At 47.5% G+C, this 20,500-nt stretch overlaps 3 protein-coding genes and 1 long non-coding RNA gene across 4 annotated transcripts; 2 read left to right on the top strand and 2 right to left on the bottom strand.

Annotated features, from left to right (window-relative positions):
• The first annotated feature begins 257 nt into the window (after positions 1–257).
• On the top strand, positions 258–2,236 carry LOC121594776 (thyroglobulin-like). The gene is made up of 7 exons (XM_041918419.1): positions 258–510; positions 580–826; positions 889–1,030; positions 1,095–1,177; positions 1,244–1,441; positions 1,515–1,781; positions 1,869–2,236. The coding sequence occupies exons 1-7, from the start codon at positions 397–399 to the stop codon at positions 2,078–2,080; spliced, it is 1,263 nt and encodes a 420-aa protein (XP_041774353.1). The 5' UTR covers positions 258–396; the 3' UTR covers positions 2,081–2,236.
• Positions 2,237–2,242: 6 nt separating this feature from the next.
• Positions 2,243–5,610, bottom strand: LOC121594775 (protein I'm not dead yet-like). Its single transcript, XM_041918418.1, has 8 exons — positions 4,727–5,610; positions 4,147–4,651; positions 4,000–4,067; positions 3,672–3,920; positions 3,395–3,601; positions 3,223–3,320; positions 2,781–3,061; positions 2,243–2,716 (listed from the first exon to the last, which is right to left on the bottom strand). The coding sequence occupies exons 1-8, from the start codon at positions 4,786–4,788 to the stop codon at positions 2,441–2,443; spliced, it is 1,746 nt and encodes a 581-aa protein (XP_041774352.1). The 5' UTR covers positions 4,789–5,610; the 3' UTR covers positions 2,243–2,440.
• A 3,925-nt stretch (positions 5,611–9,535) lies between these two features.
• On the bottom strand, positions 9,536–18,646 carry LOC121594774 (protein I'm not dead yet-like). The gene is made up of 9 exons (XM_041918417.1): positions 18,517–18,646; positions 12,693–12,791; positions 12,097–12,610; positions 11,938–12,020; positions 11,615–11,863; positions 11,306–11,512; positions 11,123–11,220; positions 10,769–11,049; positions 9,536–10,700 (listed from the first exon to the last, which is right to left on the bottom strand). The coding sequence occupies exons 2-9, from the start codon at positions 12,734–12,736 to the stop codon at positions 10,419–10,421; spliced, it is 1,758 nt and encodes a 585-aa protein (XP_041774351.1). The 5' UTR covers positions 12,737–12,791; positions 18,517–18,646; the 3' UTR covers positions 9,536–10,418.
• On the top strand, positions 16,323–16,860 carry LOC121594779. The gene is made up of 3 exons (XR_006005034.1): positions 16,323–16,483; positions 16,558–16,647; positions 16,716–16,860. It is a non-coding gene; the product is annotated as an uncharacterized LOC121594779 (long non-coding RNA).
• Positions 18,647–20,500: the final 1,854 nt, after the last annotated feature.

The raw sequence follows: 20,500 nt of genomic DNA, 5'->3' as shown, positions 1-20,500 counted from the left end.
CTGAAACTTTTTGACTCCCTAAAAATTACGTTGCGCAGTCCTGTAACCGGACTAAATTAACTAGTTTTACAGAATCAAAATCGTTCCAAATAGTAACAACGTATTGCTTCACACTGAACACTGAATGCCATAAACTTAACAACGCAGCTACTTTTACACACTCAAACCTCTCGTGGCAAAAAAGGTGCCATAAAAAACACGCAATGTCGACTTTCATACCAACCAACGCCTTATCAATCGTTATCTGTGGCACTTGTTGTCACTGATTGCACCGCAATAGCGGAACACACCAAACGGAGAAGGTGATTTATCACCAAATTCAGTCTTCTGTTCACAAACGCCTCAGCCGTATCGGAGAAAGTGGCATTCGATTGCAGTTTGAACCGCATCGTAAAGATGTTCCGATTATCCAACGCGCTTGTTTTGGGGTTGCTTTCCCTCGCAACGGTAACACTGGCCCAGCAACTCGAGCTGGCAAAGAATTACGTCTGCACCGAAGACTTTTGTGACGTGAGTAGCTGTATCCGCAACGTCACTCGGTGTGTGCTTTTATCAACAAAATTGTTCCTCCGTTTGTAGAACTACCGTGAAAGCAACGAGTGTGATGCACTGAAAACGGCTTGCCGAGTGCAGAATGCTACGCACAATGGGATCATCTTCCCGTCGGCGACCCCTTGCTCCTGCTGCAAGACCTGTGTGGAGAACCTAAAGCTTGGCGATGACTGTTCGGTCGGCGGGTTGGGCTATCCAGTGCCGGCTGGTATCTGTGGCCCGGGGTTGTACTGTAAGGTGGCGGAAGGCGATGAGCATCCCACCTGTCAACCGAGTAAGTATTGCGAGAGTTCTATTTTGGAGTGAAATTTAGAACGAAGATCATTTTCTGAGCAGTGCTAGAATCGAGCATATGCTATACGGCCCAGAAACAATTTGACGACCAACGGCAGGCCGGCTTGATTGGGCATCTGATGCAACGTCCAGAGTGTGATGGGGATGGAAACTTTCAGCCGGTTAGATGCATTCCAGGACAAACGTGAGTAATGGAGAGCCTGGTATTTTTGGGGAAAGCTTCTGATGAGTTGTTGACCCTCTTTCAGCTGTTACTGTGTGGATGAAGAGGGTAAGCGGATCTTTGGAGAGGCCGTCCACACCGCAAGCATTCAGATCTCGATGAGATGTGGTAGGAACTTCAAAAACTATCATTCAAAGATTTTGTGATTTATTAAAATGATCTCCAACTCCCCAGAATGCTCCCGACTGGCGGCAAAGGCACGCACGCTGCTCAACTCGCAATATCCCGTACTGACGTCGCGCTGTGACTCGAAAGGTTCGTTCGATCAGCTGCAGTGCGTCGACGATATGTGTGTCTGCGTGGACATGCACACCGGTCGTCCAACTTCTGACCTTCGCAACGTTACCCGGGGTCTTTCCGCGCTACCGTGCTGTAAGTAACACTAATTAACCTCCCCTTTCTCATAAGCTGCATCCATAACTAAACCACTTCATTCCCGCCACAGTCGATAAAAGGCTGCACGAAAATACGACCTACTTGCGGGACTGCGAAAACGTCAAGATCACCCAAATCTACGACATCAGCGAGTACGCGACGGAAGACTACAACGTGCTCGAGTTCGAGCGTGACATCTGCCAGCCGGACGGGTTCTACGATCGCATCCAGCTCCATCCGACCGGTGGCTACCTGTACTGCTCCGACCGGGACGGTGCCCCGATCGAGAACTACCGGGCGCCAGTCAACTCACGCCTAGCAACGACCATGAACTGCAGTAAGCGTTTGGGGCCGATGAAACCTTCACAAAACTCGTTCAAAATGACACGGAGTGCAAATTAACTGTTTTGTTTGTCTGTTGCAGAATGCGCCCGTGCGAGAAAGCTGCTGATCGATAGCAAAAGCCTGGAGGTGCCCGAGTGTTGCCCGAACGGGAACTACAAGCGGTTGGCATGCCGGCGCGGCGAGTGCTACTGTGTGGACGAGGACGGGGGGCAGGTTGGGGTGGAACGGCCGGAAAAGGACAAACAGCGGCTGCCCTGCTACAATGAGGGAGATTATTGTCCGGTTTCGTGATGGCCAGGGCCAGTTGTTTGTTGAATTTTAATGCCAAGACCTTGGTCCACGCTAGTGGGCATCTGTTATGACACGTGTCAAAGGGCGGTTGTGAAACGAACAACGAACATACGATGGTCAATAAACAAGCGTCTTGATGTGCGCTTCAAAATTAAACATTAATTTGCATGTCAAACTGCACGCCACGAGCGTGCGCCTGCCGATTCTCCCTATCGCGAGAACAAGTTTCCACGAAACGTTTATTACATTCTAGGCTCTACACTCTAAATGGCTTACACATCGAATGGCACGTATAATAAACAAATAAACAATACAACATCCTCCTCAATACCGTCAGTGAGCAGCAGGGTGAGCACTTCGCTACAGTGCCGTCTCGTTCAAGGGCCGGGCCCAATCCGGGAAGGACGCCAGCTCGGGATAGATTATGCTGCCCCAGGTCGGGAAGCTGGCCCAGCTGATGAGCAGCGTAAAGATGGACGGTCCAATGCCGGCGACGGCCATATCCTTGATCCGGATGTTGCCCACCCCGGCCACGATCGCGTTCGGTGGCGTACCGACCGGCAGATGGAACGAGAAGCTACACACCATTGCGACCGGAAACATCAGGTACAGGGGATGAATTTCAATTGCGATTGCCTGAAAGGTACATTGTGTCTCGTTACTGTAAGCCCAACACAACACAGAGACATGAAAAGCGTACCACTTCCGCTAGCACCGGTAGCACCACGTTGCAGATCGCCACGTTCGAGGTAAACTCGGTGAGGAATTCACCGACCACGCACAGCACAAACAGCAGCAGCAGCGGCGGAAGCACCTTCAACCCTGCCAGCGACTGGCCAAGCAGGGCCGACATGCCGGAAGTGCGACCACCCTCGGCAAGGGCAAACCCTCCGCCGAGCAGAAACAGCAAGCTCCAGGGCGTCTTTTGGTTGATGAAGCGCCACGTGATCAGCCCAGGGGAAGCTTTTTTGGGCAGGCGGCCTACCGAAAACGGAAAAAAACATAAAAGATAAAGCCGGTGCCAAGCACTCAGGGATTGTCAAGCACTGGACGCGCGAAAGCTCTGCTTAGGTAAAGCTTGAAAGCGCGTGGACGCGCCTGTACGCAACGCTATTGCACGCAAGACTTGTACGCAAACTTACCGCCACCCTTGTGGAAGAAGGCGAGACAGTTCCAGTCGGCTGGCACGATGAACAGCATGATCACGACGAAGATGGCGGGAGTGGCGTCTTTGATTTTGCTGCAAAAGAAAACCCCCAAAACCACGTGACCGTTTAATACGAAACAAGAATTGTGTTTGGGAGTCACACTTACACATCCGGTACCAGATCGGCCCATCCCATCATGAAGCCAGGCTCGCGCGTAAAGTACAGCACAACCGAGAGGACGAAAAAGAACGCCACTCCAATTTCGTGCGACGTCATGGGGCCAAGTTCACGGAGCCGGTTTTCAATCACCCGCTCAGCAACGGCCTCACCCTCGGGGCCAATGTTGGCGGCACGGGCATCCTCACTGTTGGGTCTGTAATTGACGGAGCCTTTTTGTTAATATCTCCTGAATTTCTTCATCCTTCAATACATTCCAACATTACCTAAACAATCCCATAAACAGCCACTGCAACCACACCCAGGTAAGGAAGGTGAACAGCAACATTCCCGGGATGTTGTAGAACATAAAGGAGGGGAAATCAATCCCTGGCGCCTCGGGAAATCGGCTCTCGTAGATGCCCTTCAGCGTCAGATTCACGCCAGAGCCGACGATCGTCCCAACGCCACCGCACGTTGCCGCATAGGCCGTACCGATGTAGTAGCACATCGTGATCTTCGTTGGTCGCGGAAGTCTGCACAGCGAACAAAACAAATGGTTGACATTGAAATAGCTGTTCACCTTACCACACAAACACACACACACACACTTACTCTTCATCCCGTTCCGTGCAGGATCCTTCGACTGACTTTGGCTTTTCGTTAATCTTGCACAGTCCTTGCTGGAAAGGTCAGGAAGAACGAGTGTAAGGTTTAGTTGTGCTGTAAATAGGAATGCTTCTAACTCGCACCGCTACTGACCGCTTCGAGCTCCTCCAGCACGGCCTGCACGATCGGGCACATCATCGCGACGGTGGCTGTATTGGAGATCCACATCGAGACGAACATCGTCACCATGGTCAGGCCAAAGGTAAGCCGCCGCTGGCTACACCCAATCACGGAGATCACCTTCAGGGCAACGCGCTTGTGAAGGTTGCAGTACTCGACGGCCAGCGCCATCACGATACCGCCGATGAACATCAGCATCGTGTCCTTCATGTACATCATGCACGTCCTGTTCGTGTCCAGGATGCCCATCAGCGGGAACAGCACGATCGGCAGCATGGAGGTGATGGGCAGTGGCAGTGCCTCCGTTATCCAGAACACTCCCATCACCATCACGATGTACATGCAGCGGAACGGGGGCGACGTATCGACCAGGAAGACGGACGCGGCTAGGAGTGGAACCAGCAGCACTAGCAGCGTCTTCCAGTACACGCCCATAAACAGGCACATCCGTCGGCCGCATCCTTCCGGTAGTTGTGTCCTGTGTGGTTTTGTGGATGGAAAACATATGAATAACACTTTTTACACGCTCACACGATCACACGAAAGCGCTTACAGTGGTGGATCTAGCTGTAGTGTTAGCTGTTCCTTCTTAATCACGATCGGTGCCTCGGCCATTGCTTTTGCTACACACTATCGATCGACTTCTAAACACATTCACAGGCCGCACCGGAGAACATAAAAGCACCGGACAGCGATCACAGAGTTCCCCCACTAAAACTCCCCCTTGTCTAATGTGATCCGTACCGGTTCGGAGGTGAATCTCGACTGCCTGAACGGCTTTATCACACCGTCCAATTGGGACGCTTCTCGGCCCCCTCCCTCCCCCCCTTCCCCACGACAGGCGGAACACGCGACACACGTTCTCGGTGAAGGGCGAACACGCGCTCCACCGATTAACCGTCCCAAAATGGCACTACCGGAACGGATCTTTTCCCCACCGCTTCACACGTTCACTTCACTTTAGTGTGGTTCGCGCCACAAACACAACGCGTATCTTCCTACCACGGGCGGAAGGTGTCGCAGCAGGCCTTTGCACAATCTCGCCACCACGGCGGCGGTCTCCTTCGATCGGCGGAAGCTGAATGAATGGGGCCGGACACTACAAAAGCATCCTTTATGATTGATACGAGCCAAGCGCGTGCTGTGTGTGTGTGTGTTTGATGCCGCCGCCCGATCGACTCCTGCTCCCTCCGCTTCGTTCTCGCCGTGCCGATGCTTTCCGATTATGTAGTGTGGATGTGTTCTACTACGCTGAATTTTGCTCCATTCCCGGTGTGTCTCCCCTTTGGGGGAGGGGCGCACGCGCAATGTGTCTACAGCTGTTTAAATTTCGTGTACAACAGGCAGGTTGAACGAACAGTTCCCGCTGGGTGTGCTAGAATGCTCGCTAACTGAGTGCGAAAAAAAAGAAACCAATTGAAGTAGCTGTGGATGGTTTTGTTGCTCTCCAGCTACACACAGTAAGCGTTGATGCGCCCTTTTTCAAACACGCACTATCAACGCTATCGAGCGAAATGATCGGGCTTTATACAGTGTTTGGACGCGGGCGACCATCAACCAGATCGCGCTGTCGAGATGGCTCAAGGGTTTGGTTGCTTATCTGCACGCCAACTCACGCAAACATGCCCTTACACGACCTAAATTTGAAAAAAAACGTACATTATAAGGTTAAGTGCACACAGACACACCCGCCGATGGTCAAGCGCTTGGGTGGGCGCTCGGGCTTAGGTGGAGGTGGCGGTAATCGGAGGTCGTTAGCGTTGCTAGGGCAATAAATTGAGTCCCCTTATTATCGGGTCCGAGATTAAGGGTAGTTTTGGAAGGTCCAATAGTTCTGGGAAGTGTAGTACACACTCTTCCCCCAATTTATCATTAATAGTGGTCCGTTTGGATGCTTTCGTCATCGAAGTGAGGCACTGTGGATAGTAGTAAGGGGGACGGGGGGGGGGGGGGGGGGAGTGAAACATTGTCACGTACATGGTGGATTAGTTAAAAGAGGCCCTATGCGGCCTACTAATGTGTTTGCTAAATGTCGGCTCTGCTGAAGTGTTTAATCAGAAGCATTATTGATTAATTGTCAGCCGGAGAAATATACAGATGGTTGAATGGATGATTAAAACATTTATCTTTTTAGCGTAACATAATTTATGGATGAGCCCCAAGGAAGATTGAAATGCCCTTTTCTAGACTTTATTTATACACTAGCATAGCCCAAACACTTCGGATGTTTTCCAAGGACAAATATTTTATTCAATAAACTGTAAATCCATTTATTTGAAATAAAAATAAAATGCTAAAAAAGCTTACAAAACTAGTTTTACCTTTCGTCCATTTTTCTTCAAGTATCACGGATCTAAGCACAACGATCCTTGACGTATTTATTTCGTATTACGTACTTCCCCATGGAAGGGAACTGTTAAATCCACCCCGAAGGCCGGGTACAAGATCACTGCACTCCAACCAAGTACCAGAATCGCGATGTATTTCCGTCGTCTCCGTCCTGTCGATTATTCAGACGACAAATCAGCGTGTCCTCCTCATTAAATGTGATGCAAGCCGGCAAGCTTTATCAACGGGCCTAGGGCCCGGTTCAACGTCTTCTGCCGTCCAACGGCCTGCTATTTCAGTGGGCATTATCCTTGACCCAGCTATTAATTTTATTAGTCACTAATCTTGTAAAGTGTCTTGTTTCGTGTTCTTTTATTCCGGCCAGCGTTTGTTAAATGCGTCGTTGATGACGATTATGCGTCATCGTAGGACGTTGCAGCGGTCAATCGCTGATAGGGATAGGGCTCTTTTTTATTTGTTTCGTCTACGTCTGAAAATGGTTCCTAATTCTACAAAAATACCAATGTTCGATGACGACTGCAGCAGGGCGTTGATACGCTGGGCGTAGGGAAAAAGGGCCTCACGTACGATGTAGTGACGTACGTAATGGATCGAGGATCGATCACGTTGTCAAGACAACAACAAAAAAACAGGAAACAGCGGGTCAATGGATGGCATTGGTTCGGGCCTGGCACGTACGATGATCGCGTGGCAGTCTTTGGCAACCTTCAAACATTTTCGGTGCAGAAACCCATTGCAGCGCCCGATAATTCTTTCACTAATGCTGGATTCCGTTCACTTCACACGCGTTGCGTTTAAAATTAGCGACGAGTGCGCAAACATTCACTCTCATTAATAAAAATTAATTCAACTGTGACGTTCGCTTATTAAAAAGGGTACTAAAAGCATTTACAATAACAGTGATGGTGTGTTTTTTTTCCTGAGAGGATCACAAAAACTGCCGCACAGCAAACTATTAAACCCAATGTAATTAAAATTCAATCGTAGCCACTTACAAACAAACACATACACACACACTCACTTTGATCTCATTCGCCTTATCGTACGTCATCGGCGGAAAGGTTTTTTTTTCGGCCGGGTTAACGGAGGAAGGTCTGGAAACTACAACTTCCACATATATTTACCAAACACCGACACGTACGATCCTGCTGCATCGGCGTGCGGTGTTGTTTTCCACTTCTGATATTTATAAAAACGAAGAAATTTCAATTTGTACCACTGATAGCGTGCGATAGTGGCGTTTGTCGGCCCATGGTGGATGGGATGGACTTTTGTTTCCCCTCCTTTCCCATCATTGGGTTTGTTTGCTCCCATTAGTTGGTAATTTGTTTTCACATTACTTTTTCCCGGGGCGTGCGGCGTTTCTGAGAGTATAATTTATAACGCACGGCTCGATAGGAACGGGTGATAAGCGGCTGTGAGAAGGGCTGATGTCATAATCCCATTAACGCAGTTACTCATTGGAAGGGATCGTATTTCCTTGAGCCGGGCGATGAGTGTGATTGATGGCGCACTTGCTTGATGGGTGATCGATGAGCATGATCGTTTCCTTGTCAGACGTGATGAAAGTAGTCAAGAAGGCTTTCTTTGCCAATTTTTTTTTTCTCTCTATCTTTTTCCCTCTCTTTCTCTCTTTCTCTCTCTCTCTCTCTCTCTCTCTCTCTCTCTCTCTCTCTCTGTCTCTCTCTCTTTCTCTTTGATCCAGCATGAGCGTAGTGCGCAGCATGCCTGCTACTGAGGATTGGCGTCAAACAACTTCTTGGCGATACGTTAGTCCGGCATCCTTACTCATCCTCAGTACGGAAGGCCCAAGACTGTTGTTCATAGAAGACCACTAAACGAATCCGTATGCAATATATCTCACATTTGATGTATTCTCGAAGACTTGAAAATCTCAGCAGAAAACTATTCTAGCACGATTCTCCTGCACAATGCGTCTTCGAATTTCGGAGCAGATGTTGTTGTTCCAAGTAACGACCATTCCAAGATATTACACTGTTTTCCTCTCACTAACCTTATAGAGTCCTGGAGCGAGCCAAGAAGAGAATAGCTAGTGTAGCTCTTCCTGAACTGACATATGCTTTGGGCGAACCACCCATCGCATGGAGAGCAGACGTTCCCGAGTAGAGTCATTATGAACTATATTGTGCCCCTTTACTTTATAGAAAGACTATTCAAGAATTTGGTCTCTCGAAGCCTCTTTTATTTCATCTTCATTTTACAAAATCTAATCTATGATATTATGAATTTATCAAAAAATGTCGTCAAAATTCATCATAAGTACATAATATGAAACTCGAAAACAAGGAATGCTATCTGTGCCAATATAAATAATTCATGACAAATAACTTTTCGCTTTAATCTTTGAATAATCGATGACAAAAAACTGAAATTGAAGAATGAATTTCGATGAAAGGCACTCGTGCTCGGGCCAAATATGTATTACAAATACAGCTTATTTCAAAACAGCTCTTTATAGATTGTATATGTAGATATTTAATGTTGAATCTGTTGGCCTAAGCTGAATTCTAAATGAAAAGAATGAAAAAAGAGATGAATTCTAATAAAAGATAGCGTAAGAACGTAACAAAAATTATCACATTCCTTGTGCCCAAGACCCTCATATGCAGGAATGCAGGTTTTCGCACATCATAGAGAAGAATTGGCTCTCCATGATTTTTTGCTCCATGATTAGTTTGATTTAATTTAACACAATACATTCAATCTGTCCATTATAGAACGTTGTTATCATCTTTTTAATGAAATGGAAATACAAAAAGATTCAATGTGTGTTTTTATTCCTGCTTGGCAATATATCACGAATGCCAAAACGGCTCCCGGTGAAATCCCAATCAATTAATCTGGTCCTCAATTCCCTGTTTGACGGCCTTCATTTCAAATTTCCCCCTATAAGTGAGGGTAATAATATAGTATAGTACTGCCATAGTACTAGAAAGCTAAAAGTCTCTAAAACAACAAATGAAAATCCACACCTTGAAAAGAATCGACATCATAAGTTAACAATAATCGTATATTTATTTATTATCTCTACATTCTACCGCTTCTGTTTCATAGTTTGCATAGTTTGTTTTCGTTTTTTTCTTTTACTTTGTTCCTATTGGCGAAAAACATAAGAAAAAATAATTCTTTCCCTCTTTCTCTCTCTCTCTCTCCCCCACTCTTTGCTCATTCCAACTAATGTCTTCCTGGTCTCATGGTTTAGTTGTTCAGGGCTTGTGAAAAGAACAATAAAAATCTGTTCCCTTCTCAGTCGCCATCACACTAAGTAGCTCATTGTTCTCTTGTTTGCTGCTGCTGCTGCTGCTGCTGCTGCTGCTGCTGCCCTCTGGCCGGAATTCATCCTACTTTTCACTCAATATACACATACACTGGAAGACTTCGCTAACAAAATGTTCAACCATCCGGTCTATCAGGGCAGCGCTACTTCAGGATTTTAGTCCAGGGCTACTGGTAAGTACACCAAACCCATAGGATCAATTGATTTGCACAAATTCGCTGTCTCGTTCAACTAAACACGTCGGGGTTTGAAAATACATCACGGAGCTCTGCTGGCGCCTTCATACCAGTGGCAGTTATTCCAATAAATGCATTTCCTCTCGTTTTTCTTGCTTGTTTTTGCCTTTTGCGTGCCCTTTCTTCCAGCTTGGAATCATCTCCTGCTTCCAGCTTAGGTTTTGGCAAACTTTTGGCACATGTTTTGGTACACCGTGTTCTAACGTAAGATGTGTAAAAAAATATATGTATGTATGTATAACGCACGTGTACCAAGCCGCACTCAGAATCCGAAGTACATTACACAATCTGCCGGTATGTGAAAATGAAATAAGAAGGACGCATCTTCAACTCAAATCTAGACTATGTCACTGTGATCCCCTTTAGTTTAGCGTCGCGTTCGTGATGACGGGCCGTGCCCAGTCGGGGAAGGTCGCCAGCTCGGGGTAAACGACGGCACCCCACGTCGGGAAGCTGGCCCAGATGACGAGCAGCGTGAATATCGACGGTCCGATGCCGGCCACCGCCATATCCTTGATCGCAATGTTGCCGACACCGGCGACGATCGCGTTCGGAGGCGTTCCTACTGGCATGTGGAAGGCAAAGCTGCACGACATGGCCGCCGGGAACATCAGATACAGGGGATGAATTTCGATCGCAATCGCCTAAAAGAAGGGTTTGTAATGCAATTAAATGTAATGCTTGCATTAGGTATCAATCTTCTCATACGTACCATTTCGGCGAGCACGGGCAGGATGACGTTACAGATAGCCACATTCGAGGTGAACTCCGTCAGTGTCTGCGCTGTCAGACACACCACGAACAGGAGTAGTAGAGGAGGAAGAGTCTTCAGTCCAGCGAGCGATTGACCGAGCAGGGCAGACATGCCAGATACGCGGCCACCTTCAGCCAGGGCAAAGCCACCGCCGAGCAGGAAGATAAGACTCCACGGTACCTTCTGGTTGATGAACTTCCAGGTGATCAGTCCGGGCGTGGCTTCCGTTGGGAGACGTCCTGGAAGAGCGTTTAAGATTAGTATGAATGTTTTGATGATGAAGTCTCTTGAAATTGAAGCTCCCTCCGCTACCTGGATTGCTGCGGCAGAACTTCAGACAGCGCCAGTTGGCAGGTATCATGAACAGCACTATCACGATGAACATAGCCGGCGTCGCATCCTTGATCTTGCTGTAATGATCCAACAAACAAAAAAAAACCTTCAAATGCGATCTTTTCCTAATGCTTTCTCTTTCTGTAACAGATCTTCACTTACACCGTGTTCAGCACGTCAGCCCAACCGGTAATGAATCCTGGCTCGCGGGTAAAGAACAGCACCACGGCGACGATAAACAGAAATGCGACACTCTTCTCGTGTGACGTCATCGGTCCGAGCTCCTTGTACCGTGTCTCGATGACACGCTTCGCCACCGCCTCACCCTCCGCACCAATGTCAGCTGCCTTCGCTTCGGGACTGTTGGGTCTGTGGTGGGCAATGATGCAAAAAAAAAAAGAGCAAAAAGGTTCCTCTGTCAATCATCCTAATCGGAAACGGACGGGAAGTCACGTGCCAGCCCTGCCCTACCTGAACATTCCCATGTACAGCCACTGCAGGTAAACCCAGGTGAGGAACGTGTACAGCAACATGCCCGGGACGTTGTAGAACATAAACTTCGGGAAATCGATACCGGGTGCGGTCGGGAAGCGACTTTCGTAAATACCCTTGAAGGTAAGGTTCACGCCGGACCCAACGATCGTACCGCAGCCGCCAAGCGTGGACGCGTAGGCAGCACCGAGGAAGTAGCAGAGGGTCGTCTTTGTAGGCCGCGGGGTGCTGAAAGGCAAAGGTTGGCGGGATTTAGCACTTTTGAAGTTGGTGTTGCGAGGAGCGATCGTTTGACAACTTACTCATCGTCCACCTTGTCCTTGCCGAGCATGCCCTCCTCTTCGCCCGTCTTCTTCCTGCGTTCGTACATCTGGCACAGTCCTTGCTGGAATTTGGGAGTTTTTAAAGAATCTCAATTAATTTCCGCTTTTAAGCATTTTGGCGACAACTCTCAAACGTACCGATTCTAGCTCCTCCAGCACAGCCTGCATAATTGGGCACATCATCGCGACGGCAGCCGTGTTGGAGATCCACATCGAAACGAACATCGTTACCACCGTTAGGCCAAAGTTGAGGCGCCGCTGGCTACAACCGATCACCGAGATCACCTTCAACGCGACACGCTTGTGCAGATTGCAGTACTCAACCGCAAGCGCAATGATGATACCACCGATAAACATCAGCATCGTTTCCTTCATGTACATCATACAGGTACGATCGGTTTCCAGTACACCGAGCACCGGGAACAGGACGATCGGTAACATCGACGTAACGGGCAGCGGTAACGCTTCCGTCACCCAGTACAGCGACATCGTCAGCACGACAAACATACACCGGTAGGCGGGCGTGGTGTCGATCAGGAACACGAGCGACGCAATCATCGGCGCAACGATGACTACCATCGAGCGCCAGTACGCACCGATGTACTTCATCGTCCGCCGGCAGCACCCGACACGTGGAGCCGCTACCGCTTCCCTGCAAAGAAAAGCAGTAGAAAGTCAATCGCATTAATCAATCGTCGATTGAGTTCAATTGGTTGCAGCTTTTGGTTTCTTACATCGCAACCGCCTCTTCCAGATCGCGTTCCTTCTGATCGGCCATCTTGCTGTTCGAGGGCCCACCTTAGCTGACCATATGATTTCACAAGTCGGTAGCTCTGTGGTGGAAGAAATAAGAAGGTAAAGAGTAATGAAGAACGAGTTAATATTAACAACAATCATTAAGTTCTGCGTCCGAAAAACCAGCCCGGAATGCACTTTCTAAATGGTTGGAGGCCCTTTTTGCTCACGATGTACACACACACAAACACTCGTCAAATATGGTAGAATCGTAATGACGGCCGTGTACAAGGGCCCGCATTGCTGCACGATACCACATTGAAGGGCTTTTCGTTTCGGGGTTCGGGATCGTTTGCTGGCAGGACGTTGCCCTTTTTTTAAGGGACTTGTTTTTTTTGTTGCTGCGTCTGTTTTCTTTAAAAAGCCGTATCGCAAGAACGTCCAGGTCGGTGGAAAGGTTATCGGTGCAGGGCAAATTTACATTCTTGCCGCAATTGCCGTGCGCCAGTTGGTAACGAAGGCAGCAAAAACTGAGCGTCTTCTGAGGTTGGATTGAAGTCGGTTTTGAGAGAGAATATAAATGTACTGTGTAAAAAAAAACAGCTTGTTTTTTTTGAAGTATTTTACAATGACGTCTTTCTTAATGGTGCTGTCGAACGGGAGGAATCATTGCAGTGGGAGTAGCAACTGTCAACAATCATTGTTTATTACGCCATTTGCCACTGGCAAATGACTCAGCCGGCACAAGTGTTGAGCAGCTACTAGAACAAGTTCTAGCCCAGCATCGCAACGCAATTTACAACCCTAGCCGTACTTCGGTACACCCTGGTCGATCGATCGTGCATGAAGATCGCGGAAGTCGCTGTCATAGGTAGTGGAACAACATTCTGGAAACTATTTTGACGTACTCGTCTCAAACGCATGAAGCGTATCACAACATTTATTCGCCCCGGGACACACATTGGCACACGCTTTGAAGTAGGTCCGGTTGTCGATAAGACCTTTCCGTCTTATCATTCCAACACTACTGTGCGGGGATTTAAAAAGGGCGTAAAGCCACAAACGCGGGAGTTGCATGAAAGCCTTCTCTATTTACTGGCTTTTTTTGTGCTAAACCCTCCAGCCACCACATTGAATTCGACACTGAACTTGACCGGTAAGCACATCTGTGCAGGGGTCTGAAAAACCAGTTTGGCATCAGTTTGACCAGTTGACAACACCGCCGCTCCAGGCGCGACGCTTGGATTTGCATGGTAATGAAATCCACGCGCCAGCAGTTCTTTCAAGAATCCCGTTCGGCACAGGTGGGAGTTGCAAAGATTGCCTTTTTGTTGTTGTTGTTGCTCGCAAAGGCAAACGGGTTTCCCATGACGCGAAAGCGTTCAAAACTTCAGCAATGTGAACAGAAATCGAAAGTAAAGGCTGCCGGATTCGGGTTCGTTTGCTTTTAGCGTGAAACGCTCGGGCGAGATAAAACTGTCCACTGTTTTAAGGGACGTTTGCACGTTCAATACTTGAAGTTTGACCTATGGGACCAAGGTACAGGGCGCTCTAATCACGGCATTATTTACAAGCTTGTAAGCAAAACGACCGTACGGAATGGGAGTGCGTGCTCCACACGAAAACGTTCCAGTCATTCCGGCCGTTCCCAAGACTGGGCTGATAAGGCTGGAACGCTATCAGCATTTTGCAGAGTAACACGAAAGACCCCCCCATCTGCACTACACTGCGTAGTTGGTCCAGGTCTCCATACTACTGACTGAAGCTGCGTATTTTGCTAGTGCTGGTATATTCTGCTCCACAGTTTCAACACCTTCAAAGTCGCAATGTTTCGTCAGATCTTGGGCATGATGACATAAAGATCAACAGGGTTCTCTGGAGGCTCGGTTTAGTCGGCTTTGTTTGGTTTTGTCTTAACCCCCAGTAAGGCTGGATAAAGATTAACAAACAAACACACACATACACACTGATAAAGAAGCGATTACTGGAGCGAACGTTTAAGAACGGTGCTTAGTTGTGGAATTAGCACAACGCGCGTGCTTTCTGCTTGTGTTTGATAAGACAAACCATACGGACAGCAAGCGCTATCTTCAAATCATGGTACAAAAATGCATCTTCTTTTTTTTGCAATAACTTTGCAAATCAGTGAATCAGTGATAAGTGTTATCTCGTGATTGCACGATGAGATGGACATTGCCCTTTTTGCTGAGGTAACGTAAGTGCATCTTCCCAGGTGTCAAGTGTGGATCACCGCATCCAATTTGCGCACAAAATCGCGATCGCGCAACAGTCATCTCATTTTCATCACCCACCTCGGGGGTAGGCGTATTGTTCGAATGTTTAGCGTGCAATATAATACTCTAAAAATATTCATCCTTCTCATGACCATCAGGGCCAGGTCTGGGGGCCCTGCTATGCGCCACATTCCCCTGCACAGACCAAAACTACGGAAACGGAATGAAGCCAACGGGGGAGATCGGTGTGGCGCTCGAGCACTGCAAATTGACGTCAATTTTACTCCATCATCAGGGAGCAAAGCACCATCAGCACCTTCCACTTCTTTCCCCCGAAAAGCAATCCTCTCATGTTCGCGGCCTCGCATTGCCGATCACCAAAGGTCACCTGAACGGCTTACGCAACGCAGAATTCGGTTTGGTCGTTTGTCAAAAATTCGACCGAACCTGGCACTGAACCGGTAACAACGCGCGACACACGAGCGCGCCAGGATACAGGCGTCCTTGAAGCTCGGACTCTCGGATAACTGACATCTGGTACGGCCGGTCGCATTGAAGCACGCCGGCGGGTCTAATTTTAGGGTTGCCGGTTTCGGTTTGGACCGCGCGCGCACGGAAACTTATCTCGCCCTCCCAATCCGTCTGCGCTGCGCTGCGGACGGATGCGGAAGAGCAACACGCGTCAGCCGCAACTCATTCATTGCGCCATCGAGCGCTGCTGCTGGTGCCGCGCGTCAATAATCACGTGTGGAGATGAACCTGAGCTCTGAGGCGTAGGCGTTGCGTCATTGCGCAAACTGGCGCAGTTGGATGAGTAAGTTCTAAGGGGTTTCATTTTCACCGATTTTTGTGCACGCTACGTTACGCTTCAATATTGACCCGCAGACAAGCCCCGCGCATGGGATCAGTTGGTCGTGACAGTTTTTGTTTTGTTTGGCAATTACCGGCGCGACGCGACAGCAAACAATGGCGTTCCTACTGGCGGATAATATTTCGCTTAGTTTGCGGCTTCAACTTTCCAACCCGACTGCCGAGTCGGTCGGGCCGGATCGCTCAAGGTATGCGCATAAATCGAACGTATGGGCTACGTGATCGTGTGCATGTACCGAAGTTACCGGGTACACTCCAGTCTTTTCGCAACGTCTTTGCGCGTCTGTGACGAATTGGTAATATAAACGGAGCGCAAGAGGAGCCCGTGAACATGGAGAGTTTTTTTTAAATAAACAAAGAGCAAACAGTAACGTTTTTCTTCTTCTTCTTTTTTTTGTAAGGCGCATTGGTATAAGAAGGAACTAGAAACAACGGAACAAACAGCAGAACAAAAAAAAAACAACCTTTTTCAAACAGGTTTCTGCTGGAGCTGCATGTTTATGTAAAAAGACGCCAACGAGCGAACCAGACAACAAGTTGGTCTCTTGCGCTACCTCAGGTATTCTGTTTGAATGTGAGATAGTTCTTGCTTATCATGGTGCGCTACGTGTTTGAGCAGTTCCACCAACTATGCAATCGGCCCCTTCCAAACCATCGCGATAACAGACCTCGGGCTCCGAAAATCCGTAAGGGAACGGGCCACATGTGTACCTATGAATATTTGAACAGATGGGAATGGGACCTTTCTTTTTTTTTTTAGGGGCGAAGGCAATTGCATCGATCACACAATATGCGCACTGGAACGTTGTCTTTGATGTCCAGAATTATGGCATTTTTTTTCCTCTATCCTGTGAGTATAATAATTCACACTCAATTCACACTCCCGCCGAAAAGAAGACACTAAACACACCAGCTCAGTCCAATGTCGCCTTCAAACAGGATCATCCAAAACCTTCGGCTCGAGTCTCGAGTGGCACCCACTTAGAGTGTGCTGGCGGGTGTCGATAGAAACGGTCAACAAAATCCAGTTTATTTGTGTTAAAATAGCAAAACAATGCTACGTACTGTGTCCGGCCGTGCAGAAGCACACACCCCTCTGTCTATCGCAGCCATAAACCATCGCATCCCCACAACACATCGTCAATAAACTGTGACCAGATTTCCAGACCCCAAAATGCACACCGCGCCACCACCCTTCGATATGAATCGATCGCGTCTAATTATCGATGGCGCGAAATGTTCGTGACCGGGTCATCATCATCATCATCATCATCATCATCGAAAAGCATACGGGCAGCCGTCTCGCACGGGCAGCGTCGTGCACGCAATAATTGAACCGTGCGGGAGTTACTTCCCGTGCTCTGGTAACGCTTACGTAACGCCGCTGCACACACACACACACACACACACACACACACACACTGAAAGGAAATCGGATTTTGCTGATGGCAACCCGCACCAGCAGCAAACAACACTGATGAACTTTTCGCCACCTTGCCCCGTGCGGGGTTCAAGAGATCAGCACCGATTCCGCCACGCTATCAAAAAGCTGGTGCCACCACTCTTCACCAGTGTCCGGCTTTACGCCATGCCACGCTGATAACGAACTGCGCTGCCGGGGTGTGTTCGAAGAGTTCGAAGTATTTCGAGAAGGGAACAGCGAAACGGTTCAATTTTGTTTGATCATTTCTGTGTTGATTCGTGGCGGTTGTTGGGCGTCCCTTTATTATGCCCGAGCCTTCAGAACGCTTGTATGCCAGTGCTGTTACATTGTCCCTTAAGCGTTACATTACGGGTTTAATCGGTTTTAATTGCCTTGCCACTGGCTGGTATGCGGTGCAGTGTGCGTCACATCGATGCTTCGCAGAACAAACTCCACCATGATCTTGTTCAAATGATCGTCACAGCTGAGAGTGTTCTTCCGTTGCTCTGCCCACTTCCTTCGCCCTCGTTCTGTTCTCGCTCGTTCCAGACACTTCAGGGAACAAGTTTACTTTCTCTCCGTTTTCTCTATTTGTTTCCAGCATCTTGAGAAATGTTCGGTAAGTCTCTGTGCTTGAGTCTAGAGCGGCACAGATCTTTCTCTGCGTGAGATCACATGCGGCTTTGAGGAGATCGACAGGGTCGGGCGAAGATATTTTTATCCTGCCTCATGGTGAAGCTATTTTTACCAATTCCTTCTATTTTTCTCTCCATTCTCGTCTCTCAGAGAATACGATATGCACACACACACATACACACACGCACACACTCTATCACAAAACGCCCACCCCATTCGAATGCTTAATGGATTAGCTTCATGCTTCATCTGCATCACCGAACTAAGATCGTTATGAACTAGCTCGAATGATTTTCTCTCTCTTGGCGCACTGTGTAGCGAAGCAGAGCACTGTAACGTATATGTAGCGACACATTTCATTTTTCCACATAATACACCGTAATAAACACATACACAGAAAATGGAACACATTGAGAGATGAAAACCCTCTGCTGCACGTGTGTGCGCCATATGTAAATTCCAACCGTCATCCAGCCAACAAACGAATCCGCAACAACCCAACCAAGAGACATGCACATTTGTCTCGTCAGACCGCATAATAACACAGTGTTCCTGCTTCTGCCTTTCCAACACCTCTACATTGCTGCAACGCATTGCACCTTTACACGACACAACCCGCTGCAACGGTGGCAGTTTTGCTGCAAGCAAGCACCCCCTTACCGAAGTTTCGCGCCGCTGCACACAGACGCACACACACACAGCACACGTACACAGCACACACGGACGGACGGACGGGACCGGGCAGAGCGACCGCACCGCCGATGCGTTCAAATCGGAATGAGCCGTGATCGAACGGGCCCGCGTGGTCGTACCATGGTGAAGTACCATGGCTTTCGGCTAGGCAAGGAGAGCGAGAGAGCGGAGGTTTATGGCGTGCGCCCGACAAACGTCCGATAAGGGGGTCGATTCGGGAGAGAGTTGTGAGTTGTATATCATTGCCGGCCATAACCGGCTTGCCGGACCGGGCAGTGAGAAGAGAGAGCGAGAGAGAGAGAGAGAGAGAGAGAGAGAGAGAGAGAAAGAGAGAAAGAGAGAGGGAGAGCGAGAGATAAAGAGAGAAATAGGAGTTAAAAAGAAGAATGTATGGAATTTATCGTTTTTGTGCTGTGGTTTGACGTTCTAATGCATGTTCAACTTCTAATGCTCGTAGCGCGAAGTTCATATTTTAAACGAAATTCGGGTGAAATTTAAATCGTTTCAGAAGTTTTCGGTTTTTAAGAGGTATTTGGTAGATTTGGTAATGTTGACTGTTTGTTGTTTCTTAACATATTTATCTGATTATGTTGTGAACATTGTTTTCACATCATTTTTTCGCATCCTTTCGTGTCCTAATAATTATTCGATCTCTCTTTCTCTCTCTATTACTATATCTATCGATATATCTTTCTCTCTTGCTTCCCTCCCCTCTTTCTCTCTCTCTCTCTCTCTCTCTTTCTCTCTCTCTCGCTATCTTTATTTCTAAATTTCTTTATGTTTGATTATCTTTCTCATTTTATCTCATATTACTCTCTCTCTCACTCTCTCTCTCTCTCTCACACTCTCTCTCTCTCTTATTTTCCTTCTCTTTTAATTTCTATGTGTACTTCTATCCCTGTCTTTCTATATCCACATCTTCCCATTCCTCTCGATCTTCATGTTTATTCTTCTTTAACTTTTTTTTACCTCTCTCTTTTTCACCCTTTATTAAGCTATCTCTACCTTTTTCTATATCTTTCGCCCAAACTTTCCGTTTAGATCTTTTCTACCTTTATTTTTCCACTGTGATCTTTCTACCTTTTATTCCCTCTCGCTTCCTCAATCATATCAAACAGCGTTTTGCAAGCAACGAAAGTGAACCCTCCTCTTCAACTTGTAAGCTCCGAGCTTACTTAGCTCATTTAAGCGTACGGAGTTACAATGAGCACGCGGAGCTACAGAAGCTCGCAGAGCTATATTGATGGTGTACAGCTCGATGGAGCGATGAGGAGCACTCCACGGGCCTCATTGATGATTACGCTCTGTACAATTGATACTAACATGTACATCTGTTTCAAGGCATTTTACATTATAAATTATAACGTATTATAAATAAACGAAATTAAATTAGCTACGTACAATTGAGAGTATAATTCACCAGAATAAAACTCTTGTTCGCTCTACTTGTGCTGCAATAATCCTTATCCGACAATTAGGTTAGCTGGGTAGTTGTAATAGGTTCGCTGTAGCGCACCCACGGCTCCACCTTGATTCCGGCTAGGCAGCAATTCCGGTTCCATGGAACCCATAATCATCCGTAATTATTCGGAACCATCAGAACTAAAGCAATCGTCAACATGCGCCAGGAGCTTCGGAGTAGTCTGAAACCGGTACCAGCAGTGTTGCCTGTATACCCATCCCTACTGAATAGCCGTTTGGTTGCATTGTTTTTATGGTACCCGCTCACTATGCTCCAGCAGTGGAACGATTGCTTTCACGTGTAAGGTGATGTAAAAAGGTTAACATTTCTTTTTTTGTTATTTAGCTAAAGTATTTTGTTCTACAATTTTGATATCCCAACTATTATTTTTTATTTCATGTTCCAATTGGATTGGTTTTTGTAATACTTTATGGTTTTTAAATATCATATTTGAAATCGATTTTCAAAAGAATATTAAAAAAAGATAAA

The sequence above is a fragment of the Anopheles merus genome, chromosome 2L (assembly GCF_017562075.2).
Source record: "Anopheles merus strain MAF chromosome 2L, AmerM5.1, whole genome shotgun sequence".
Lineage (NCBI taxonomy): Eukaryota > Metazoa > Arthropoda > Insecta > Diptera > Culicidae > Anopheles > Anopheles merus.
The sequence above is the reverse complement of the archived record's forward strand: the minus strand, read 5'-3'. Positions and strand labels throughout refer to the sequence as shown.

Excerpts from the sequence above, each read along its gene's own strand:
- LOC121594774 (XM_041918417.1), bottom strand. The coding sequence starts at position 12,736 with ATGGCCGATCAGAAGGAACGCGATCTGGAAGAGGCGGTTGCGAT. Across the intron at positions 11,864-11,937 it reads AAGGACAAGGTGGACGATGA|CACCCCGCGGCCTACAAAGA; the intron begins GTAAGTTGTCAA and ends TTTGCCTTTCAG. Across the intron at positions 11,221-11,305 it reads GCTGACGTGCTGAACACGGT|CAAGATCAAGGATGCGACGC; the intron begins GTAAGTGAAGAT and ends GGATCATTACAG.
- LOC121594775 (XM_041918418.1), bottom strand. The coding sequence starts at position 4,788 with ATGGCCGAGGCACCGATCGTGATTAAGAAGGAACAGCTAACACTACAG. Across the intron at positions 4,068-4,146 it reads TGCTGGAGGAGCTCGAAGCG|CAAGGACTGTGCAAGATTAA; the intron begins GTCAGTAGCGGT and ends TGACCTTTCCAG. Across the intron at positions 3,602-3,671 it reads CTGTTTATGGGATTGTTTAG|ACCCAACAGTGAGGATGCCC; the intron begins GTAATGTTGGAA and ends CGTCAATTACAG.
- LOC121594776 (XM_041918419.1), top strand. The coding sequence starts at position 397 with ATGTTCCGATTATCCAACGCGCTTGTTTTGGGGTTGCTTTCCCTCGCA. Across the intron at positions 1,178-1,243 it reads TCAGATCTCGATGAGATGTG|AATGCTCCCGACTGGCGGCA; the intron begins GTAGGAACTTCA and ends CCAACTCCCCAG. Across the intron at positions 1,782-1,868 it reads AGCAACGACCATGAACTGCA|AATGCGCCCGTGCGAGAAAG; the intron begins GTAAGCGTTTGG and ends TGTCTGTTGCAG.